Source organism: Arachis duranensis, chromosome 4, assembly GCF_000817695.3.
Source record: "Arachis duranensis cultivar V14167 chromosome 4, aradu.V14167.gnm2.J7QH, whole genome shotgun sequence".
Classification (NCBI taxonomy): Eukaryota; Viridiplantae; Streptophyta; class Magnoliopsida; order Fabales; family Fabaceae; genus Arachis; species Arachis duranensis.
In genome coordinates, this window is record NC_029775.3 from 119,843,513 (window position 1) to 119,864,286 (window position 20,774).

The following is a 20,774-nucleotide window of genomic DNA, read 5'->3' on the forward strand; positions in this document are numbered from 1 at the left end:
AATTACATTTGTCTATAAATTACTATTCTATCTTTTAATTTTATTAAAAGATAAATTTCACTAATACGTGTAATGTCAATAGTGTAATAAGACAGTGAAAGCAATTCCTCCGCGGTCAAGGTCTTTTATTGTAATAACAAGTATATGCCACTCGTTAATCATTATCACAGTACTACAAATTGCAAATAAAATCCCTAAACTCATCATCAGCACAAGTAAGGGCATAAAGTCATAAACCCACCAACTGTATATACTATTTAATTTGTTATAAGGTGAATTTCACTTTTAATTTAATAATCTTAAAAGAACCGAAAGTAGGTACCCTGGCCGAAAGTAAGTTCGAAGCATATGCTTTATGCTATAAATTAAACTGAATTATTATAGTTTATTAACTAGACTTTACATTCTTCCTTCATTCACATCCCACAGCTGGTTGTATGACTTGGTTGCAGCCACTGCACATATACAATAATCTCCATTTCTATAATTTACTCTTTGATTTAAGTTGATTCCGAGTTAATTATTATATACCACATAATGTCATATGATGGAGCCGCCGAGGCGTCGTCTTCGTCATTGCCGCCGGCACCGTGGGTGTGGGCGACGTCATCCATATCAGAAGGCATGTATGATGTTTTTCTGAACTTTAGAGGCGAGGATTCTAGGTTCGCATTCACAGATTATCTCTATCATGGATTGGCCGACGTAAAAAAACTGCAAGTATTCAGAGATGATCCGGGTCTGCAACTAGGTGACAAAATCACAATTCTGATGGAAGCAATTAAAAGATCAAGGATTCATATTGTTGTGATGAGTGAAAACTATGTATCTTCCCGATGGTGCCTCCTGGAACTACAGCAGATGCTCAAGTTATCCGACGATGGAAAGAAACGGCCCGTTATCCCAATTTTTTTATACGTGGAGCCGTCAGAAGTGAGATTTAGCGACAAATCCAAGGAAGCCATGGAGAAACATGAAAAGAGATACGGCAAAGACACGGCGGACGCGTGGACATCCGCTCTAAATGAAGTTTGCAGCCGCAGCGGAGAACACACTTTTCCTGTTCCCAAAACGCAGTAAGTTAATCTTAATTAATGGCCTAATTAATTGATATACATGAATACATGATAATGAACTTTTTTTATTACATTGGTAAAACAACATTTATCAACTTAAGTCAAAGATTAGAAACTTAAATAACTAGTTACTCATTTTTAAATTAAAAGAGATCCCAAGATTTATCTAAGTTCGCAAATTTGATAACTATTTATGGCTATATTTTTAGGACAAGAGGTGGATATAGTCTCCGTATAATGATAATGATAATGATAATTATTCTGGCAAGAATATTCTTTTTGAGTTATATGTTGGCTTTGTGTTGATTCCGTTAGTTCGAATTGAATTGAGAATATCCTCGTGAATTTGGACCCGAGCGTGGTACCTGAAAAAGGAATTCCGACGTCCAAGTTAGTAAATAATTATTTTAAAAAAAGCGAATATATAATCGGTGAGCTGTTTGTACGATAGTCTTTTTTTTTCTCCTGTGGCTATATTTGGCCTTATGCTCGATTTATAGCTTAGTTGGTATTGAATGGGTCCTCGACTCCAGCCGAGATCTTCATGACCGATCTCGTGGCAAGATCGTGGGCGGTATTCTATTAGGATAGAGTCGTTTAGTTAATTTTCAAAATGGGTCGTGCCGAGGTATAAGTCAGTTTCTCTGAGATAATAGGGGTACAGTACACAGCCCCCAAGCTTGACTTGGGAAACGTAGTTTAGCAAGTTGAGCTTTATGTTGTGAGGTTAAACCTCAGCACTTAAGGCAGCCCCCAAACTCAACGCACCCCATCTAAGCACTTCCAGGCTTCAATCCTACCTAAGTCGGAAGAAGGAGAAGGTCGGTGGTGGTTCTGGGACGGTGAAAGAAGTTGGTGGTGATGCTACCCAGTCTTTTGTTCAGCAATCTGTCTCTCTGAAGAGGAAGAGAGATGGCTCGGATAAATCTCTAGAGGTCATTTTCGAAGAAGGCCAGAAAGCTATAACTGGTGAAAAGTCAGTTTTTGAAAGGCAGAAAAAACTGCATGGTTTTATTGAAGGAGCTAACTCCCAATCCCTTTGGAGCGAGGAATTTCCCATTAGTGAGCTTGCCGACTGAGTTTCCCAGAATTCCAGGGATATGCGGCTTATTCACTAGACTAGTATGGAATGAATTGGAAGATTTATTCAGGTCAGTGAATTTTTGTTATCTTGCATTTAGACTTTGAATTTTACCTGTTTATTGATCGGCTTTTTGCGTAGATTGTTGCTTTGCGTCCTCTCTGTGTTGGTCGCGCGACCGAGCTGCTAGGTGCGGAGCAGCAGGCTGCTGTGGACAGGACAACTATCTTAGAGCATTTTCTAAAGGAGAGGGATGACGTCATTGTGGACGCAACTGCAAAAATGAAAAATGGGGAGGAGGAAATTCTGAAGTTGCAGGATTAGATTCGCCTTTTGCAAGCCGAGATCAAGGAAAATGATAAGACTAAGGGCGAGATGACAACTCGTATTCATGAGCTAGAGGATGAAGTGCTTGAAATGTTTGCGGCGGGGTTCGACCGTGCAGTTAGCCAAGTCACGTTATTTTCTCCCAATTTTGATGTGGGAAAACTAGATGTGACGAAGATAGTGGTCAACGGAGAGCTCGTGGAAGTCAAGGCAGGTGAAGAGCACGCTGAAAATGTTCCCCCTCCCTGCTAAAAAGTATTTGGTTATTTGTATTTCTCTAACTATAGTTATTTGGAACTGTTTTTTGCTTTCCGATTTGTTCGGAGTATTTTGAACTTGTCATGCCCGACGTTTTGGTGTTGATTTTGACTTACGTTTTATGGATTGCACATGGATGAGAGTTGATTCCAACTTCTGTTTTGTTGGTTAGATTTGATTTTGTGAATAATCGAATAGGGGTGCAGAGTTTGTTTTATTCGCATTCGAAAAAGGAAATCCTTTTCATTTGGATGCCGATTCCTGAATCGATTCTATTTTGATCTCTTTGCCCGAAGTATGGTTTCGGTTTTTGTATTGATAGTATTTTGAATAGCTGTTGCCTGGATACGAGTGCTATTTCCAACTTTTGTTCCGTTGGTTTGATGTTTTCGGAAATGTATGAGATAATCAGGTAGAAAGTGATAGATTTATGTGAAATAAATGATCTTTTCGTTTAGGAAGTGCGAAGTGGTCGGCCTCGTTAAAACCTGTCCGAGTAAAATCTTCCTAGGGATAAAACCTCGTGATCAGGAAAAAGAGTACCTGGCCACTTCCCTTTTACAATGGAGATTCAACTGTAATAGATCTTTAAAGATGAGATATTCCAAGTGCTGGGGAGAGCCATTCCTTCCAGTGTTTCAATAGAATATGCCCCTTTTCCAACGACTTTGGAGATGCAGAAAGGGCCTTCCCAATTAGCAGCTAGTTTTTCATGCCCCAGCGGCTTTCGAACTTCTTCGATTTGCCTCAGTACTAAGTCTCCTTCTTTTAAGGTCTTTGGTCGTACCTTTTTATTGTATTGCTTTCGCATTACTGCTTGCATGGCCCTTTGCCTTATTTGGGTTAGACTTTGTTCCTAGCTTATCAGATCAAGTTCGGCCAACCTGGCCTCTGTGTTGCTCTGTTCGTCAAAGTACTTGGTCCGAATAGATCCTTGACTAATTTCGATAGGTATCATGCAGTCTGCACCATAGACTAGTCGGAACGGGTTTTCTTTTGTTGAGGATTGTGGTGTTGTGTTATAGCTCCACAACACTTCTGGTATAAGCTCTGCCCAACATCCCCTAGCATCTGTTAATTTCTTTTTTAAGGCCTGCAAAATAACTTTGTTAGCCACCTCCGCGAACCCATTGATTGTGGTTGTTCAACGGAGGAAAAATGATGTTTGATATGCAGATCGGCCAAGTATGAAGCGATTTTCTTATCTGTGAATTGCCTGCCATTATTTGATATGATCTCCCTAGGTAAATCAAATCTACATATAATTGACTTCCAAATAAAATTTTGTACCTTTTTCGCTGTTATTTTCGCAAGAGGCTGTGCTTCTATCCATTTTGTGAAATAGTCGATTGCTACCAAAAGAAACTTTACCTGCCTTGGTGAGATTGGGAATGGTCCGAGTGTATCCATCCTCCATTTGTGGAATGGCCAACTGACGTCTGAGGTGTGCAATAGTTCGGCCGGGTTGTGAATGAGCGGTGCATATTTTTGACATGCATCGCACTTTTGCACTTTATTCCTGCAATCTTCTCTCAACGTCGGCTAGTAATAACCTACTCAGAGGATTTTTGTGGCCAAACTTCTACTTCATGTGTGGTGTCCACAGGTTCCTTCGTGTACTTCTTCTATGGCGTTTTCCGTTTCTACTCGGCTGAGGCATTTTAGTAATGGCCTAGAGACACCTTGTTTGTATAGGTCCATTCCCATCATAGTGTAGTGATTTGCTTTGTATTTGAATGACCTTGGATTTTCATTTTTTGGTATTTCTCCAGTTCTCAAGTAGCAAATAAATGGGCTTTGCCAATCCTCTTCCTGTGACATACTTCGAACATATTTTATATCTAAACTTGGTTTTGTTAGTGTGAGATGGTTTAACTTGTCCGATTGATCAGTTACTCTATATGTGGCTAATTTAGATAAAATATCGGCCCTATAGTTTTGTTCCCTAGGTATATGTGCTATTTCAAAATTTTAGAAAAGTTGTAGCATAGTTTTGACCGAGTCTAAATACTTTTCTAAGAGTGGATCTCATACTTGAAAGTGGTCGTTTACCTGCTGTACTACTAGGAGTGAATAGCAGTACACTTTTAGGCTTGTGACTTCTACTTCCCTGGCTAGCCTTCGGCCTACCAGTAGAGCTTCATATTCGGCTAGGTTATCGGTTATTTCAAAGAGGAATTTAATTGATTGTTTGGCTCGAACTCCAGTACTGTCTTTCAGAAGGATTCCTGCTCCACATCCGTTTTCATTTGATGCTCCATCTACGTATAGTTCCCATGTCTTGGGTGTTTCTTCTTTGTTCGTGAACTCCGAGATGAAGTCAGTCAAAGCTTGGGCTTTAGGTGATCCTCGTGATTGGTATGAAATATCGAATTCAAAGAGCTCTATCGCCCATTTTGTGAGTCGGCCCGCTAAGTCTGGTCGTGATAATATTTGTCGCAGGGGGTGACCAGTTCGAACTATTATTGGATGTGTTTGAAAGTAATGTCGCAGACGCCGAGCAGTAATAACCAATCCGAATGTTAATTTTTCTATCCTCGGGTATTTGGTCTCGGCATCTTATAAGACTTTGTCACGAAGTATACTGGGTGTTGCTCTTTTCCTGTTTCTGTTACAAGCACGGAGCTAACCGTGTTAGTGGAAATTGAAAGGAATACGAAAAGTGGCTTACCTTTCTGGTATTTTGAGTATAGGTGGCGATCCTAGGATTTGTTTGAGTTCGATGAAGGCCTTTTCACATTCTTCTATCCAGATGAATTTGTCAGCCTTCTTCATTGTCTTGAAAAAATGGTATGATCTGGCGGCTGCCGTTGGTAGAAATCAGGACAGGGCAGCCAGACGACCTGTGAGGCGTTGCACCTCTTTGATTGTTCGAGGTGACTACATGTTTATGATGGCTTGGCACTTGTCGGGATTGGCTTCTATTCCCCTGTTTGTAAGAAGGAATCCAAAGAATTTACCTTTTTGTACTCTGAATGTATATTTTTTCGGGTTTAGCCTCATATTATATTTTCTGAGTTGTTGAAAAACCTCTTGAAGATCGGCTTCATGATGTTTCGTCCAACTTGATCTTTGAAAACTTTGTCCATCAGTCACTGATAGGTTGCCCCTGCATTTTTTAGTCCGAAAGGCATTACTTTATAGCAAAAGTTACCTTGGTCAGTTATAAATGCCGTTTTGTCTTCGTCATCTGGGTGCATTTTTATTTGGTAATAACCGGAATATGTGTCCATGAAGCTGAGCACTTGATATCCTGAGGTGTCGTCTACTAGCCTGTCAATGTTCGGCAATAGGTAGGAATCCTTAGGGTAAGTTTTATTTAAATCTGTAAAATCTACACACATTCGCCATTTTTCTGAGCTTTTCTTGACCATCACCATGTTTACTAGCCATGAGGAAAAGCGAATTTCTCGGATGAAGCCTGCGTCAAGTAGTTTTTGTATTTATGCTGCTGTTGCATTTCTTCTTTCCATGCCCAGATTTCACTTATTTTGTCTTACAGGTCGGGTGTTAGGGTTGACTACCAACTTGTGACATATAAAGTTCGGATCAAACCCTGGCATATCAGCAGGTGTCCATACAAATAGGTCGGCATTGGCCTTTAGTGTGTGTATCAGATTTTGTTTTGTTCCTGCAGAAAAAGTGGAACTGATGGTAGTGAACTGATTCATTTGACCAAGTTGTACCTTTTCCAGGTCATCCGTTAGGTGTGGGGTGACTGTTGTCTTCTCTTGGATCCATCTCGGCCAGAGTTGGTATGCTTTCCGAGTTGTATATAGAGTAGATTCTCGAAATGGTCTCCTTTGAGATGGCCTTCAAACCTGCATTGTAGCATTGTTTGGCTTCCTTATGGTCAGTATGCACTGTTGCCACCATGTATCCTGCACAGGAAATTTGACACACAGGTGAATTGTGGAGACAATAGCTCCAAAAGAATTAAGGGATAGACGTCCCAAAATAACATTATAAGGGCTAACACAATCGACTACTAAAAATTGGATATCTAATGTTTTTGAGTTTGGCGGTTCCCCCAGTGTTGTTCTTAGCCATACATAACCTGATACATGGAATTTTTCACCAGAGAACCCTACCAATTCTCCGCCTGATGGTTGCAATGCCTTGTCACTTAGCTGCATCTTCCTGAATGTGGAATAGAACAAGACGTCGGTACTTCTTCCTGGGTTGAGCAGGACCTTTTTTACTGTTAGCTTTCCTACTCGCATTGAGATCACCACTGGATCGTCTAAATTTGAGGATTGAGATTTAAAGTCCGCAGGACTGAAGCCGATCTAGGTGGCTGAGGTTGGGGTTGGCACGCCTTGATGAGACCCTTCCATAGTCATCATAGATCGGTAGCTTTTCTTTCTGGCTGTGTAAGTAGCTCCACCTCCAGCGAAGCCACCTAAAATGTAATTTATAACTCCTTTAGAAGTGGGGGTTTTGACCGGTCCGTGTCATGTCCCTTTTTCTTTGCGATCCAAGCTATAGCTTGGCCTGTCTGTATCCTTGGTTTGTTCTTTTTGGTTTCTAGAAGTGACGTATTTGTCTAATAGGCCCTGCCTTGCCAATCTTTCCATTAGATCTCTGGCTATGACGCATTCATCGGTGGTGTGGCCGAACTTTTGGTGAAATGCACAATGCTTGCTTCTGTCAACATACTTCTGGTCCTAGTATGTTCCTGCTTTGCTTGGTGGTTTTATCAGCTTGTTGTGTAGTATCTCCTTAATGATGTCCTCTCTTCTTGTGTTGAATCTGGTATATGAATCAAACTTTGGGGTTAGTTTGAAAGGCTTTTTGGAGTCCTTATTTTGGGACCTATGAGGTTTTTCCTCTCCCTTCTGAGATGGTGGTTTTTCATTCCTCCGAACTTTGCGTAATACCTTGATTTTGATCTGCCCGGTTGCTTTTTCTCTGAACTCTTCCAATGTCTTTGGCTTTGCGACGGCTATTGCTTCCTGGAACTTTCCAGGTCGGAGACCACTTTTTATTGCATGAAGTTGTACTTCTGGGTTGAGGTATGGGATTTCCATGGCAGCCGTTGTGAAGGGCGTCATGTAATCCTTCAATCTCTCATGTTGTTCTTGTTTGATCGTACTGAGGTAATCTGAGTCTCGCACGTAGATTTTGGACGCTGCAAAGTGGTTTATGAACAATTTAGCAAACTCTTCAAAGCTTGATATCAACCCTACAGGCAAGTTAGAAAACCACAGTAGAGCAACTCCATCTAAAAAGGTTGGAAAAGATCGGCACAAGATGGGATCAGAGTCACTATTGAGAAACATCATGGATTCAAATTTTGTGACATGGACTTTAGGATCTCCGATCCCTTGTACGGTGTTAAAGTCATTGGAAGTGTAAAATTTTTAGGCATTTTAAAACTCATTTTTTCTTCCGGGAAAGGATTAGTCCGCCGTCTTCCTATTTTGGGAGGTGTGTACCCTGTCTTTGCGTTTGATTCTGACTGATGCTGCTCGTGTTGATTATTGTTTGCCTTCTTATCATCGTTCTTTTCTTCACCATTATTCTGCATTGTTGCTAACATTTCGGCCATTCGTTGGTTTTCTGCTAGTAGAGCAGCGTTAGCAGCCAAGAGTTCGGCATTAGTCGGATTGGCCTGAGGAGTCACTGAATGATCCGTCATGCTTCAGCTCCTAAAAAGAAAACAGAGAGTACAAGGCGAAAAAAATAGCGTTAGATTGAAAAATTAAACCGCGAGGCGGGGCCCCACGATGGGCGCTAAATGTTCTGGCAAGGATACTCTTTCCGAGCTATATGTCGGCTTTGTGTTGATCCTGAAGCATTTGTTAGCTCGAACTGAACTGAGAATATCCTCATGAACTCGGATCCGAGAGTGGTACCTGCAAAAGAGACTCCGATGCCCAAGTCAGTAAAGAATTATTTTAAGAAAAGCGAGTATATAATTCATGAGCTGTTTGTATGATAGTCTTTTTTTTCTCCTGTATCACAGCCCAAAATGAGCCATGACTGGCGCTCAGGAAAAAAAGAGTTCCCTAGCAAGCCTAACAGATTCGAATATAAGATAAATAAAAATGTTACAAATAATTTTTGATAAATTTACACTTTCTAGAATGAATAATTACATAATTAATTAAAAATAAAATAAATAAATATAGATGAATCCTACCTGTGACATATGGAGCAGATGACGTCTAGCGGTCTAAGAACTTACCAAGGAATAGAACCCATTGCAGATCATTACTCTTGAATAGAAAGGCTCACATAATCAAATACTTATTCCTAAAAAATATTTTTTTTTAAAAAGGGTGAGTTTTGCAACTTAGTGACTAGACAGTACATCTATAATTCACATGAGACCATCTAAACATTATTATGAAAATAATTTTAGTTAGAAAATAATAATTTATATGAATAAGTGAATCAATAAGAGAGTTCTCATACAGAAATCAAATCAAATAGTCCACACTTGGGCGGCTCCACCTCTAAGGGTAGCCCTTTCCTCTAGTGTGTCCGTACGGAATAACAGATCCAACATGTGGCCTACACGTTAGGCTAGCAACGCCCCTGCTAGCTGAGGTCTGAGCCAGATGCATCTAGGTTAACGTCATAACCGCCGTTAACTACGGTTTTCTAATACGAGCCTCCCAAACCAATTCAAAACATATAGTTTCAAATACAATAAATCTCTAATCTTTCAAATATATAAAATATCAAATCAAATCAAATCAAATCAAATCAAATCAAATAATATTTTCAATCATACCTTTTCAATCATAAGAAATTTCAAACATGTTTCACAATCTTTAAAGTAAATGAATACCAATAACCACTTCAATGCTTCAAAAACATATATTCAAGTAAAATCAAATATTTTGGAATAATGCAAAACTTCATAAAAATATATATGGTCTCATGTATAGTTCCGAAAGTATAAACTTCATAAAAACGAATTATTAAATTCTAATAAATCTACTATTCTAATCAATTTAAAATCCTTCAAGGCAAATATCGTGAGTATAATTCAAAGATCATAATAGATATATGTTAAAATAATTATAGATGTCCAACCAAATAATTATAAATGTAAAGCCTACTCACAGCATGATCCTAACGGACCGAAGAGACCAAACCCGGAGTGTCAAATTAAAGGGTACGAAACTGCGCAAAATTTGGACCGGAGTAGCAACAACATGGAGCTGGCAATAGTTCTGAGAATCTAAAACAGGCAAAACTAAAATCGAATTAAAACAAGAACAAGATAGATTTAATGGTGGCATAATAGGACATGAAAACTAGAGCAGAATCAAGGAAAAAGGCTGGATCGGGATAATGATAGGAGCAGTTCAGCTCTAGCAACACCAACAACTCCGGCGGCAAGGACGATGGCTTGGCTTAGGTACATCTGAACGGCGACAGGAACATCGCAGCAGCGGATGGTCCCTCCTCCTTGGCGTTTCTCTCTCTCCGGGAACTCCTCTATCTTCGAAACTCCAAATCTGCAACTACGACAACAGCGGCGAAGCTGGCTTTGATGGGCGGTGGCTAGGCATTTCTTGGCGGTAGAGGCACGGCGGCCATGGCAGTAGCAGTTCCATCAGTGACAGTTTCCTCCAATCATGTAACTCCAATGACAACAGCGGCATATCAGAGGTACTTCGATGGCATCCCCCTTTTTTTTTGAAACCGCAACAGTGATCATGGCAGCAGCAGTGGCGGCTGAACAGCCCTCTGCCTCTTAGCACAAGCCTCACACAACTCCTTTCCTTGTTCTCAAGGCCCCTCTCTCCTTTTGCACATGCGACAGATGATGGCGGCTATAGTAGCAGAGGCAACGCTAGAGCCTTCGGTGGTGGCAACGGGGTCACGGCGAGGCGGCAGTGACGGAACACAACAGCAGTGACAGTTCTAACAGAGACTGGTCCCTCAGCGATGACAGAACCCGACGGCTCTTCTCCTCCGACGCGGGCTTTCTCCTTCTCGCGACAACGCCGGCAACGACTACCCACGGACGGCGACTGGGTGGCGCGATTCCTTCCTCCATCGCGGTCCTCTCTATCGCCTCAGTTCTGATCCGTGATGAAGACGACTTCTCGAACATTAGCGGCGACCTCCCCTCATCCCGGCGACGGCGATGCGACAACCCTGAGCAGTGCGGCGACAGCGAGTTGCGGGGTCTCCCTCTTCCGTCAGAAATCTCTCTTCTTCGTTCCTCTTCCTCTCTTCTTCGTGTGTGTGTGGCTGGTGGTTGGGTAAAAGGTTTCAAGGTCATGTTTCCCAATTTGGGAACTAGGGTTTCTGATTTGGAATAAAAGGGAAGGGTATTTTAGGGATTTTACATTCTACCCTCCTTACAAAAATTTTCGCCCTTGAAAATTGATATAACCTGCAAAACTTTACTTGATTTTAGCACTTTACCAAACATGAGAAAGAACTATAATAAGGTGCAAAAATTACAAAGTAGGTTTGTATTAAAACGACGCGGCAGACCTTCATTTACTCTCATTCCCTTAACGACTCAAGCATACATAGCACCTTTCACTTTGTTCATCATTTCCAAAGTACATTCGAACGTTGATCATCAGGACTAACCTTTCAACTTGTACCAAGATCTCCTTAATTTTCTCTTCATGACACTCCTGCTTCATAATCTTCTTATGACGTCGCACACTTACAAGTTTCACCTTCCGAGCCTACGCGTCATGTCCTAAAACTAACGTATCACTTGTTATATCTAGGAATTGCATGTGACACTGAAACAATGTCAAGTTTACTCAAAATAATACAAAACTTACGAAGCGAAAAGCAAATATCATAGATGGCGTTCGCAAGAACTTGGAAGGATGTATAAGATTGCAATTAAGCTGTACAAAAACAATGAAGTGTGCCAAAAAGAGTCAATCACATCCTAATAAGGAAATCTAAATCAAGGAGCTTTGATAGAAGCAATAAAAAAAGGATGGAGTATTAAATCGAAATAAATTCAAGCTGAATAAAAAGAGCAACTAGCTCAGACGAGATGACCACTAAAGTCTATGGCAATGTTCACGAAGGTTTAAGAGAATGATTAGTAACACAATCAAGCAGGGATATACATAAGTAAAAGGACAAAATCAACAACAGAGAAAGCAAAGTAAAACATAAATTAAAAATACGACAACACAATTTAGAATAGCCAACTTGACAGTCATAAAAATTTAAAAACAGTGTCACAAAAATCAGTATGCTTCCTTTCCTGTTCTATAGAAACCTTTAACGAAGTGCCTTTAGATTATTATCATGACCTTGGATATTAAGTAACTATGTCATTAATAGATAGATTATGTAAAACATAATGGAAGAATATAAGCAATCATCTCATTATCCTCTAAGCCAACATTTATATGTACATCTAACTTATTATTATTGTAAAATACACTCAAATATTTTCATATGATCACACAATTATGACTTAATTTACAAATAAAGTACATAGCAAAAGAATTTTATGAAATTAAAGTAATAAGACTAGAGTTTTATTTAAAACTAGTTTCATTTCGAAATTCAAACTGGAGAATTTCTAATAGAGGAAACAAGTTGTTGTTATGTTAAGCATTTCTTCAGAAAAATCAGATTTGACATCCACAATTCAAAAACCCACAATAAATCATAAACTTAACGGAAATGTCTCAAATTCACCAGTCCAGTTCCTTATATTCCCAAGCTTAATCCAGACTTGGTCTCATGCAATTTCGATCATCACAGAATTAGTTATAGATTTTTAAAGTTTCTAACTTCTTTTAAAATAATGCAAAAATCAGATTTTATATTTCAACTTTGAAAAATCATAACTAATTCTTCAGTTAATACGAAACCTCCAAAATTTAATATTAATAACTATACTTGTTGTAGTTCGCTTAGCTTTTAGTCTCATATCATTCCAATCACTATTAAGTTACTAGTTCACTTTCAAAGTCGCCGTTTTATTTCAAAACTCAGATTTTCAGCAAGTAGTTTAGTATTTCAAAATTCAACCTTTTTAATACCTCTCAAAATCAAGTCCAAATCAACCATCAGTCAAGTTCACCATCATTACAATATATCAATCAACCAGCTTAACGGCAATCAATCCAATGTAATCCACCAACATTTTAGAATTCCCAATAATTATTGGTCAAACAATTCACGATTCACATAATCAATCAATATCACTAAATCAACAATTCCAATCACATTTTCACAGTCACAGTTCAGCCTTCATTTAATCAATCAATTACTCAACAATTAAACCTATATACAGTTATTCAATAAACTTTATAGGCATTCTAAAATTAAAATCATTTAAAATTAAACCCCCTACATATGCAACAATTCAAGGTTTAAACCAGAACATGGTTAACTTGCACAAGGTAAAGTAACTTCAAGAAAAATACTTTTTCGGATCATAAATTTGGAACTAGGAAACAGCTGAAAATCAGTAAACGGATTAGAAACTTGTGAGTAAAGGGTCTTCAATGAAAATTCAAACAAGCAAAGCATTGCAGAAGTTCGAGGGTAAAACTTGCATTGATTAAAAGTTTAAAACAAAGGTCTATAAAAGAAGGAAGCTTGAACATTCAAAGCACTTTCCCATAAAATAAATAATGTTACAGCATTAAAAAATCAAACATAAAATGCACAAAAAGAGAGAACTGACCAACAAGTATAAGTTCAAAACTTTTGAAAGGTATTGAAAACAATGCTCAACTCGGGTGTTGAAAAACAACAAAGAATCTTAGATTTTAGAACATGATTGAAAAACAAATGAAGGAGGAAAGAAAGACCCTTCTTCAAAATTCAATGCAATATTCAGTACACAATAAACTAAATTGGTTTGAGTTGTTTTTCACAGCAAAGTAAAGGTATTAATCCAAAGCAGCATCAACGCATCAACCAGTACAAAAGCGAAAAAGGAAAAAAAAAGAAAGCATGGGTTTTGAAAAAGTGATTACTACACAGAAGTTTCTATGCACAAAAATTCATGCCCCATAATTTGCATGCTATTTTGAGTCATTTTACCATGAAAATATGAAGTGTTGTCAGTAACTGAGCAGAAGCAAAATGAGTCAAAAATTGAAATCCAAAATTTCAGAATCAAAGGAATCCTAAGATTGAAACGGGAAGAACTTGAAAGTTCCCAGAAGAAATAGTGCCCTTAAAAGAAAAGCCATGTTCAACAAACAAAGCCATAGCAGAACAGATTATCAAACAAGAAAAAGTTCAACCAAACATTCAGATCGGAAAAGATCTCCAATTCAACTAACAGATCATAAAAAAAAATTTTGCCACACCTAAACGAAGAAAATTATAATTCCAATCTAGCAAACAAGAATAACACTCCATGCATATATTCGTCATGTAGTTCTTCTACTTGAGCAACCGAATAACAGTTTTTTTTTAAATCATTGACTCAAAAGAAAGAATCACGAGTGGTGCAAAATTATATTAACTTCAAAGATCATCAACATAAGAAGAACAAACTTATTTTATCGAAATCCAGAACAAAGCATCTCAATCAGCAGCTAAGTGAATCCACAATCCACAAATCCAAATACTGTTTTATAAGAGGAATAAGATAATAATTCACAGCAAAAACATATCGAATCTTCTAGATAATAGATGAAATCTTGAAATCAGAAACCATAGAAAATAACATGAAGATGAAAAAGATTAAAGCAAAAATTCACAAAAGCGAGGAAGATTAGAACTAGCTACAAGGCAGGAATCGCAAACCAGAACCGAAACTGAAGTCATTGCAAAAGCAAGTTCATGAAAAGTTACCAAATAATAACTCAAGGAAGGATACAAAGAAGAGAAAAGATGTGGCAAGAATCGATAGATGACTCATGATGACAAGAACCAGAAGACAAGAATGACAAAAAGAGAAGGATGACATTCCTATAGGCCTCTGATAATGCCACAATTTGTACAAATAGGCGCGCTTCTATTTATACAATTCTGATCCTACCATAGGACACTTGCTCCATATTACATAGATTAAACCTAAGCTCTGATACCACTCTATCACAACCCAAAATGAGCCATGACTGGCGCTCAAGAAAAAAAGAGTTCCCTAGCAAGCCTAACAGATTCGAATATAAGATAAATAAAAAATGTTACAAATAATTTTTGATAAATTTACACTTTCTACAATGAATAATTACATAATTGATTAAAAATAAAATAAATAAATATAGATGAATCCTGCCTGTGACATATGGAGCAGATGACGTCTAGCGGTCTAAGAACTTACCAAGGAATAGAACTCATTGCAGATCATTACTCTTGAATAGAAAGGCTCACATAATCAAATACTTATTCCTGAAAAATATTTTTTTTAAAAAAGGGTGAGTTTTGCAACTCAGTGACTAGACAGTACATCTATAATTCACATGAGACCATCTAAACATTATTATGAAAATAATTTTAGTTAGAAAATAATAATTTATATGAATAAGTGAATCAATAAGGGAGTTCTTATACAGAAATCAAATCAAATAGTCTACACTTGGGCGGCTCCACCTCTAAGGGTAGCCCTTTCCTCTAGTGTGTCCGTACGGAATAACAGATCCAACGTGTGGCCTACACGTTAGGCTAGCAACGCCCCTGCTAGCTGAGGTCTGAGCCAGATGCATCTAGGTTAACGTCATAACCGCCGTTAACTACGGTTTTCTAATACGAGCCTCCCAAACCAATTCAAAACATATAGTTTCAAATACAATAAATCTCTAATCTTTCAAATATATAAAATATCAAATCAAATCAAATCAGATAATATTTTCAATCATACCTTTTCAATCATAAGAAATTTCAAACATGTTTCACAATCTTTAAAGTAAATGAATACCAATAACTACTTCAATGCTTCAAAAACATATATTCAAGTAAAATCAAATATTTTGGAATAATGCAAAACTTCATAAAAATATATATGGTCTAATGTATAGTTCCTAAAGTATAAACTTTATAAAAACGAATTATTAAATTCTAATAAATCTACTATTCTAATCAATTTAAAATCCTTCAAGGCAAATATCGTGAGTATAATTCAAAGATCATAATAGATATATGTTAAAATAATTATAAATGTCCAACCAAATAATTATAAATGTAAAACCTACTCACAGCATGATCCTAACGGACCGAAGAGACCAAACCTGGAGTGTCAAATTAAAGGATACGAAACTGTGCAAAATTTGGACCGGAGTAGCAACAACATGGAGCTGGCAATAGTTCTGAGAATCTAAAATAGGCAAAACTAAAATTGAATTAAAACAAGAACAAGATAGATTAAATTGTGGCATAATAGGACATGAAAGCTAGAGTAGAATCAAGGAAAAAGGCTGGATCGGGAGCAGTTCAGCTCTAGCAACACCAACAACTCCGGCGGCAAGGACGATGGCTTGGCTTAGGTACATCCGAACGGCGACAGCGCAGCAGCGGATGGTCCCTCCTCCTTGGCGTTTCTCTCTCTCCGGGAACTCCTCGAAACTCCAAATCTGCAACTACGACAACAGCGGCGAAGCTGGCTTTGATGGGCGGTGGCTAGGCATTTCTTGGCGGTAGAGGCACGGCGGCCATGGCAGTAGCAGTTCCATCAGTGACAGTTTCCTCCAATCATGTAACTCCAATGACAACAGCGGCATATCAGAGGTACTTCGACGGCATCCCCCTTTTTTTTTTTGAAACCGCAACAGTGATCATGGCAGCAGCAGTGGCGGCTGAACAGCCCTCTGCCTCTTAGCACAAGCCTCACACAACTCCTTTCCTTGTTCTCAAGGCCCCTCTCTCCTTTTGCACATGCGACAGATGATGGCGGCTATAGTAGCAGAGGCAACGCTAGAGCCTTCGGTGGTGGCAACGGGGTCACGGCGAGGCGGCAGTGACGGAACACAACAGCAGTGACAGTTCTAACAGAGACTGGTCCCTCAGCGATGGCAGAACCCGACGGCTCTTCTCCTCCGACGCGGGCTTTCTCCTTCTCGTGACAACGCCGGCAACGACTACCCACGGACGGCGACTGGGCGGCGCGATTCCTTCCTCCATCGCGGTCCTCTCTATCGCCTCAGTTCTGATCCGTGATGAAGACGACTTCTCGGACATTAGCGGCGACCTCCCCTCATCCCAGCGACGGCGATGCGACAACCCTGAGCAGTGCGGCGGCAGCGAGTTGCGGGGCCTCCCTCTTCCGTCAGAAATCTCTCTTCTTCGTTCCTCTTCCTCTCTTCTTCGTGTGTGTGGCTGGTGGCTGGGTAAAAGGTTTCAAGGTCAGGTTTCCCAATTTGGGAACTAGGGTTTCTGATTTGAAAAAAAAAGGGAAGGGTATTTTAGGGATTTTACATCCTGTGGCTATAGTCGGCCTTATGCTCGATTTATAGCCTAGTTGGTATTAAATGGGTTCTCGGCTCCAGCCAAGATCTTCGTGATCGATCTCGTGGAGAGATCGTGGGCGGTGTTCTGTTAGGATATAGTCGTTTAGTTAATTTTCAGAATGAGTCGTGCCGAGGTATAAGTCAGTTTCTCCGAGATAATAGGGGTATAATAATAATAATAATAATAATAATAATAAGATATTTTAGCAGTTGAATTAGTCATATTCTTGATCTTTTATTAGTTGGTATGCATATTTTTTTCTCTAAAATAATAATTGCAAAGATATTAATAATATTGTGTGTTTGATTTGTAGGAAGTATGAAACAGAGGTCATAGGCAAGATTGTTGAACAAGTCTCTGCAACACTTCAACAGATCAAGCAACAATTAAATAGATTTGATTCTCAATTTGAAGTGGTTGAATCACTTTTGAACCTTGAATCTTGTGATACTGTTGGGGTGGTGGGAATTTATGAGGATCCTAAAATAGGCAAAAGTTACATAACAACATTTGCTTTTGAGCTATACTATAAGATCAAACATAACTTCCAAGCGGCAGGTTTTCTTGTTGATGTTAGTAAATTTCTAAGTAAAACTACTGACAATCACTTGGCAAATCTCCAAAAGGAGCTTCTTTCTGATATGGATGTGAAGACTATGCAGGAGTTGGAGAATAAAAAGATGCTTCTGGTTCTGGAAGGGGTTGATAGTAAAGAGCATTTGGAGTTGCTAGTGGGAATGGGAATAAGTGATTGGTTTGGTGGTGGTAGTAGGATCCTCATAGCAACAGAAAACAGAAATCTCTTTGCGGATTGTCCTCCTGAGATGAATGGTGTTAAGCTTGAGAAACATTGCATACGCAAAGGTGAATTGGTGAAGGAAAAGATTGTGAAGGAGAAGAAGGTAGTGGGATTTGTGAAAGAATTCTTCGATGTTATTAATCAACTGACGAAAGAAGATTCAAATAGGAGGAATGTTGTTTCAATTGTCGGCATGGGCGGGTCGGGCAAGACTACTCTTGCCCGAATGATCTATGGCAACAATGAGGTGAGGAAGGTATTCCCTTGCCGTGCGTGGGCAACTGTTTCCAAACAGTGCATTGAAAAGGAAGTTTACAGAAAGCTTCTCAAGTCTTTGAAGGTACCAAAATCTGAATATGAGAAATTAAGTAAAGAGGAGTTGAAGAAGGAGGTGAGAAAACGTTTGAATGGGCGAAGGAGAAAGTATTTGATAGTGCTGGATGATGTGTGGGACACTGAGGCGTGGAACAAGTTGGAATATCTTCTCCCAGAAAAGAATAATGGGAGCAGGATATTGATGACTACGCGAAATGATAGGGTGGCAAACTATGCAAAGTCAAAGGAACCTCACAATAAACTTGAGCGTTTGAAAGAAGAAGAAAGTTGGGAATTGTTCCGTAGCGAGGTGTTTGGTGGAGAAAAGTGTCCTGATTTAGAGCCTATTGGTAAATCAATTGCCAAAAGTTGCAAGGGTTTGCCATTGGCTATCGTAACCATAGCAGGGGTTGTCAAAAAGAGGAACAGATCAAAAACAGAGTGGGAAAGTATTGAGAAATTAATTCCTCATTGGTGCGATGATGAGGATATCAAGAGGATGAAGAAGATATTGCAGATGAGCTATGATGATTTACTTCCAGAATTGAAGCCATGCTTTCTATATCTTGGGGTGTTTCCGGAAGATTGCATGATTGCAGCAAAGGCGTTAATTGAGCTATGGAATGCAGAAGGCTTGACAAAAGTAGGAGAAACTGGAAGATCAAATGCACCAGAGCCTGAAGACACTGGTGAGGAGCGCTTGAAGGAGCTAGTGGATCGTAACTTGGTACAAGTGGTGAGTAGGAAGAGTGATGGGGAAGGCGTGAAAACATGTCGGATCCACGATCTCTTCCGGGAACTGTGCATATCACTGAGTAACGAACCAGATAACAACAACAATGATCGTAGATTATTGTCCTTTCCCAGAAACGTAGGATCCTACTATGCCTGTTCAGTAGAGACATGTAATGAATCACCAACTCTTTCACTATTCTTTTATGGAAATGCAGAGGGGTGGGCCCAACATATTTCAGAAAACCGCCGTGTTAAGGTGCTGTATTTTTCTCGATGGGTAAGTAATAGTTCAAGAAGTGTTAAGTATTTGAAGAGTTTGAGTTTGACATCCGACCTCAAGTACTTGAGAATGGACTTTTCCGACTCATATGGGTTGCGTAACTTTCCAAGCTTAGAAACATTACATATACTGCACGACGGTTGGGCGATTAACCTAAGCATTGGGGGCTTAAAGAAACTGAGACATCTTTATAGTCAATGTCAGCTGGATTTATTAGGAGTTAAAGATAAAATGCAGAATCTTCAAACTCTATGTCGTGTGACTGCCGATTCACATCTATGGTCCTTTCTCCACAGTGGCTACTTCCCCAACTTGAGAAAGCTGGGTTTAATTTTAACTAAAATAGACCCAGAAAGTTCAGCAGAGAAAAACTTAAAGAGCCTGCGTGGCCTAAGCGAGCTACGTAAGCTGAAACTTAAGTTTGTTCACTTTAGTGGAGTTTCATTAGATAATGCACTTCCGTCAAGTCTTATCAAGATTACCTTGTCAGCGTTTACGGGTTTGAAATCCGAGGACATGAATACCTTGGGACTAATGCCCAAGCTTCAAATTTTAAAATTGACTTGGGGACATTGTGCCGAAGAAACTCTTGATATTGGTAGTGCTGGGAGCTTTCCGTGTCTTGAAGTGTTAATCATGAGACATGTGACAAGTGTCGCATATCTTAAATCAGGACAAGGTGCGATGCCTCATCTTCGACGTGCGGTCTTCTTATACTGCACTGACTTGAAGGAGGTCACTCAACGAATGCGTTCCTTGGGTAGTAACTTGGAATTTGTAAACGACTGATGATTGATTGATTGATTTCTGTGAGACATTGGATATCAACGTCACTGCTTCCTCCCAAAAGGAGGTATATATTTCTTTTACTGAAATTCATAGGCACATGCATATGATTTATGCTATTTAATTTCCTTTTCATCCAAGTTAATTCTTTTCTATGATTTTGCTAAGATGAATTATCATTCTAACATGTATGTATGAATTATCAATTCGTGCAGAACTCTCCTCCATAATTCATATCATTACAGATGGTCCTGCAGTCTCACTGTATTGTAATGGAGTGTGATTCTCTAATATTGCATTGTTTTTCTTTTCTCTCTCTCTTTGTTTCTCTGAATAAAATGGTCAGTTGTTTTTATTTTTACGAGACCCTTTCGTTCTTATTTTGGTATTGTAATTCCTTGAGCACATTTATATTATGATTCTCTATTACACTGAACATGGCATATTTCCTTTCATGTTATAAATAAATATGATATGAGTTCAATTATTAGTGTATAGCATTAAATATTCTCGATCATGTCTAAGATTCAGAATCACTCCATCATATGTCTACTTTGATATATATCAGATTTTCTTGATCCAATAAAACATATTGCTTTTTATTAGAATAATGACATAGCAAGATCCTCAGAATATCATTATTGAATGTAAGCCATCACAATAATCTATGACAGCAGTTTCTGATATAGCTAGCAAAGATCAGATATGAATATAGCCAAAAAGTTCATCCATTGCGAGTTAGCTCACACC

At 38.9% G+C, this 20,774-nt stretch overlaps 1 protein-coding gene across 1 annotated transcript; it reads left to right on the forward strand.

The window, feature by feature from the left end:
- Positions 1-387: 387 nt before the first annotated feature.
- On the forward strand, positions 388-20,511 carry LOC107486177 (disease resistance protein RPP13). The gene is made up of 3 exons (XM_052260164.1): positions 388-1,076; positions 17,423-20,091; positions 20,240-20,511. The coding sequence occupies exons 1-2, from the start codon at positions 538-540 to the stop codon at positions 20,025-20,027; spliced, it is 3,144 nt and encodes a 1,047-aa protein (XP_052116124.1). The 5' UTR covers positions 388-537; the 3' UTR covers positions 20,028-20,091; positions 20,240-20,511.
- The last annotated feature ends 263 nt before the right edge of the window (positions 20,512-20,774 follow it).

What these genes read in the sequence shown, in the direction of transcription:
- LOC107486177 (XM_052260164.1), top strand. Translation starts at nt 538, where the DNA reads ATGTCATATGATGGAGCCGCCGAGGCGTCGTCTTCGTCATTGCCGCCG. An exon ending in TTTCCTGTTCCCAAAACGCA is followed by an intron (nt 1,077 to 17,422) that starts GTAAGTTAATCT and finishes TTTGATTTGTAG; the next exon opens with GAAGTATGAAACAGAGGTCA.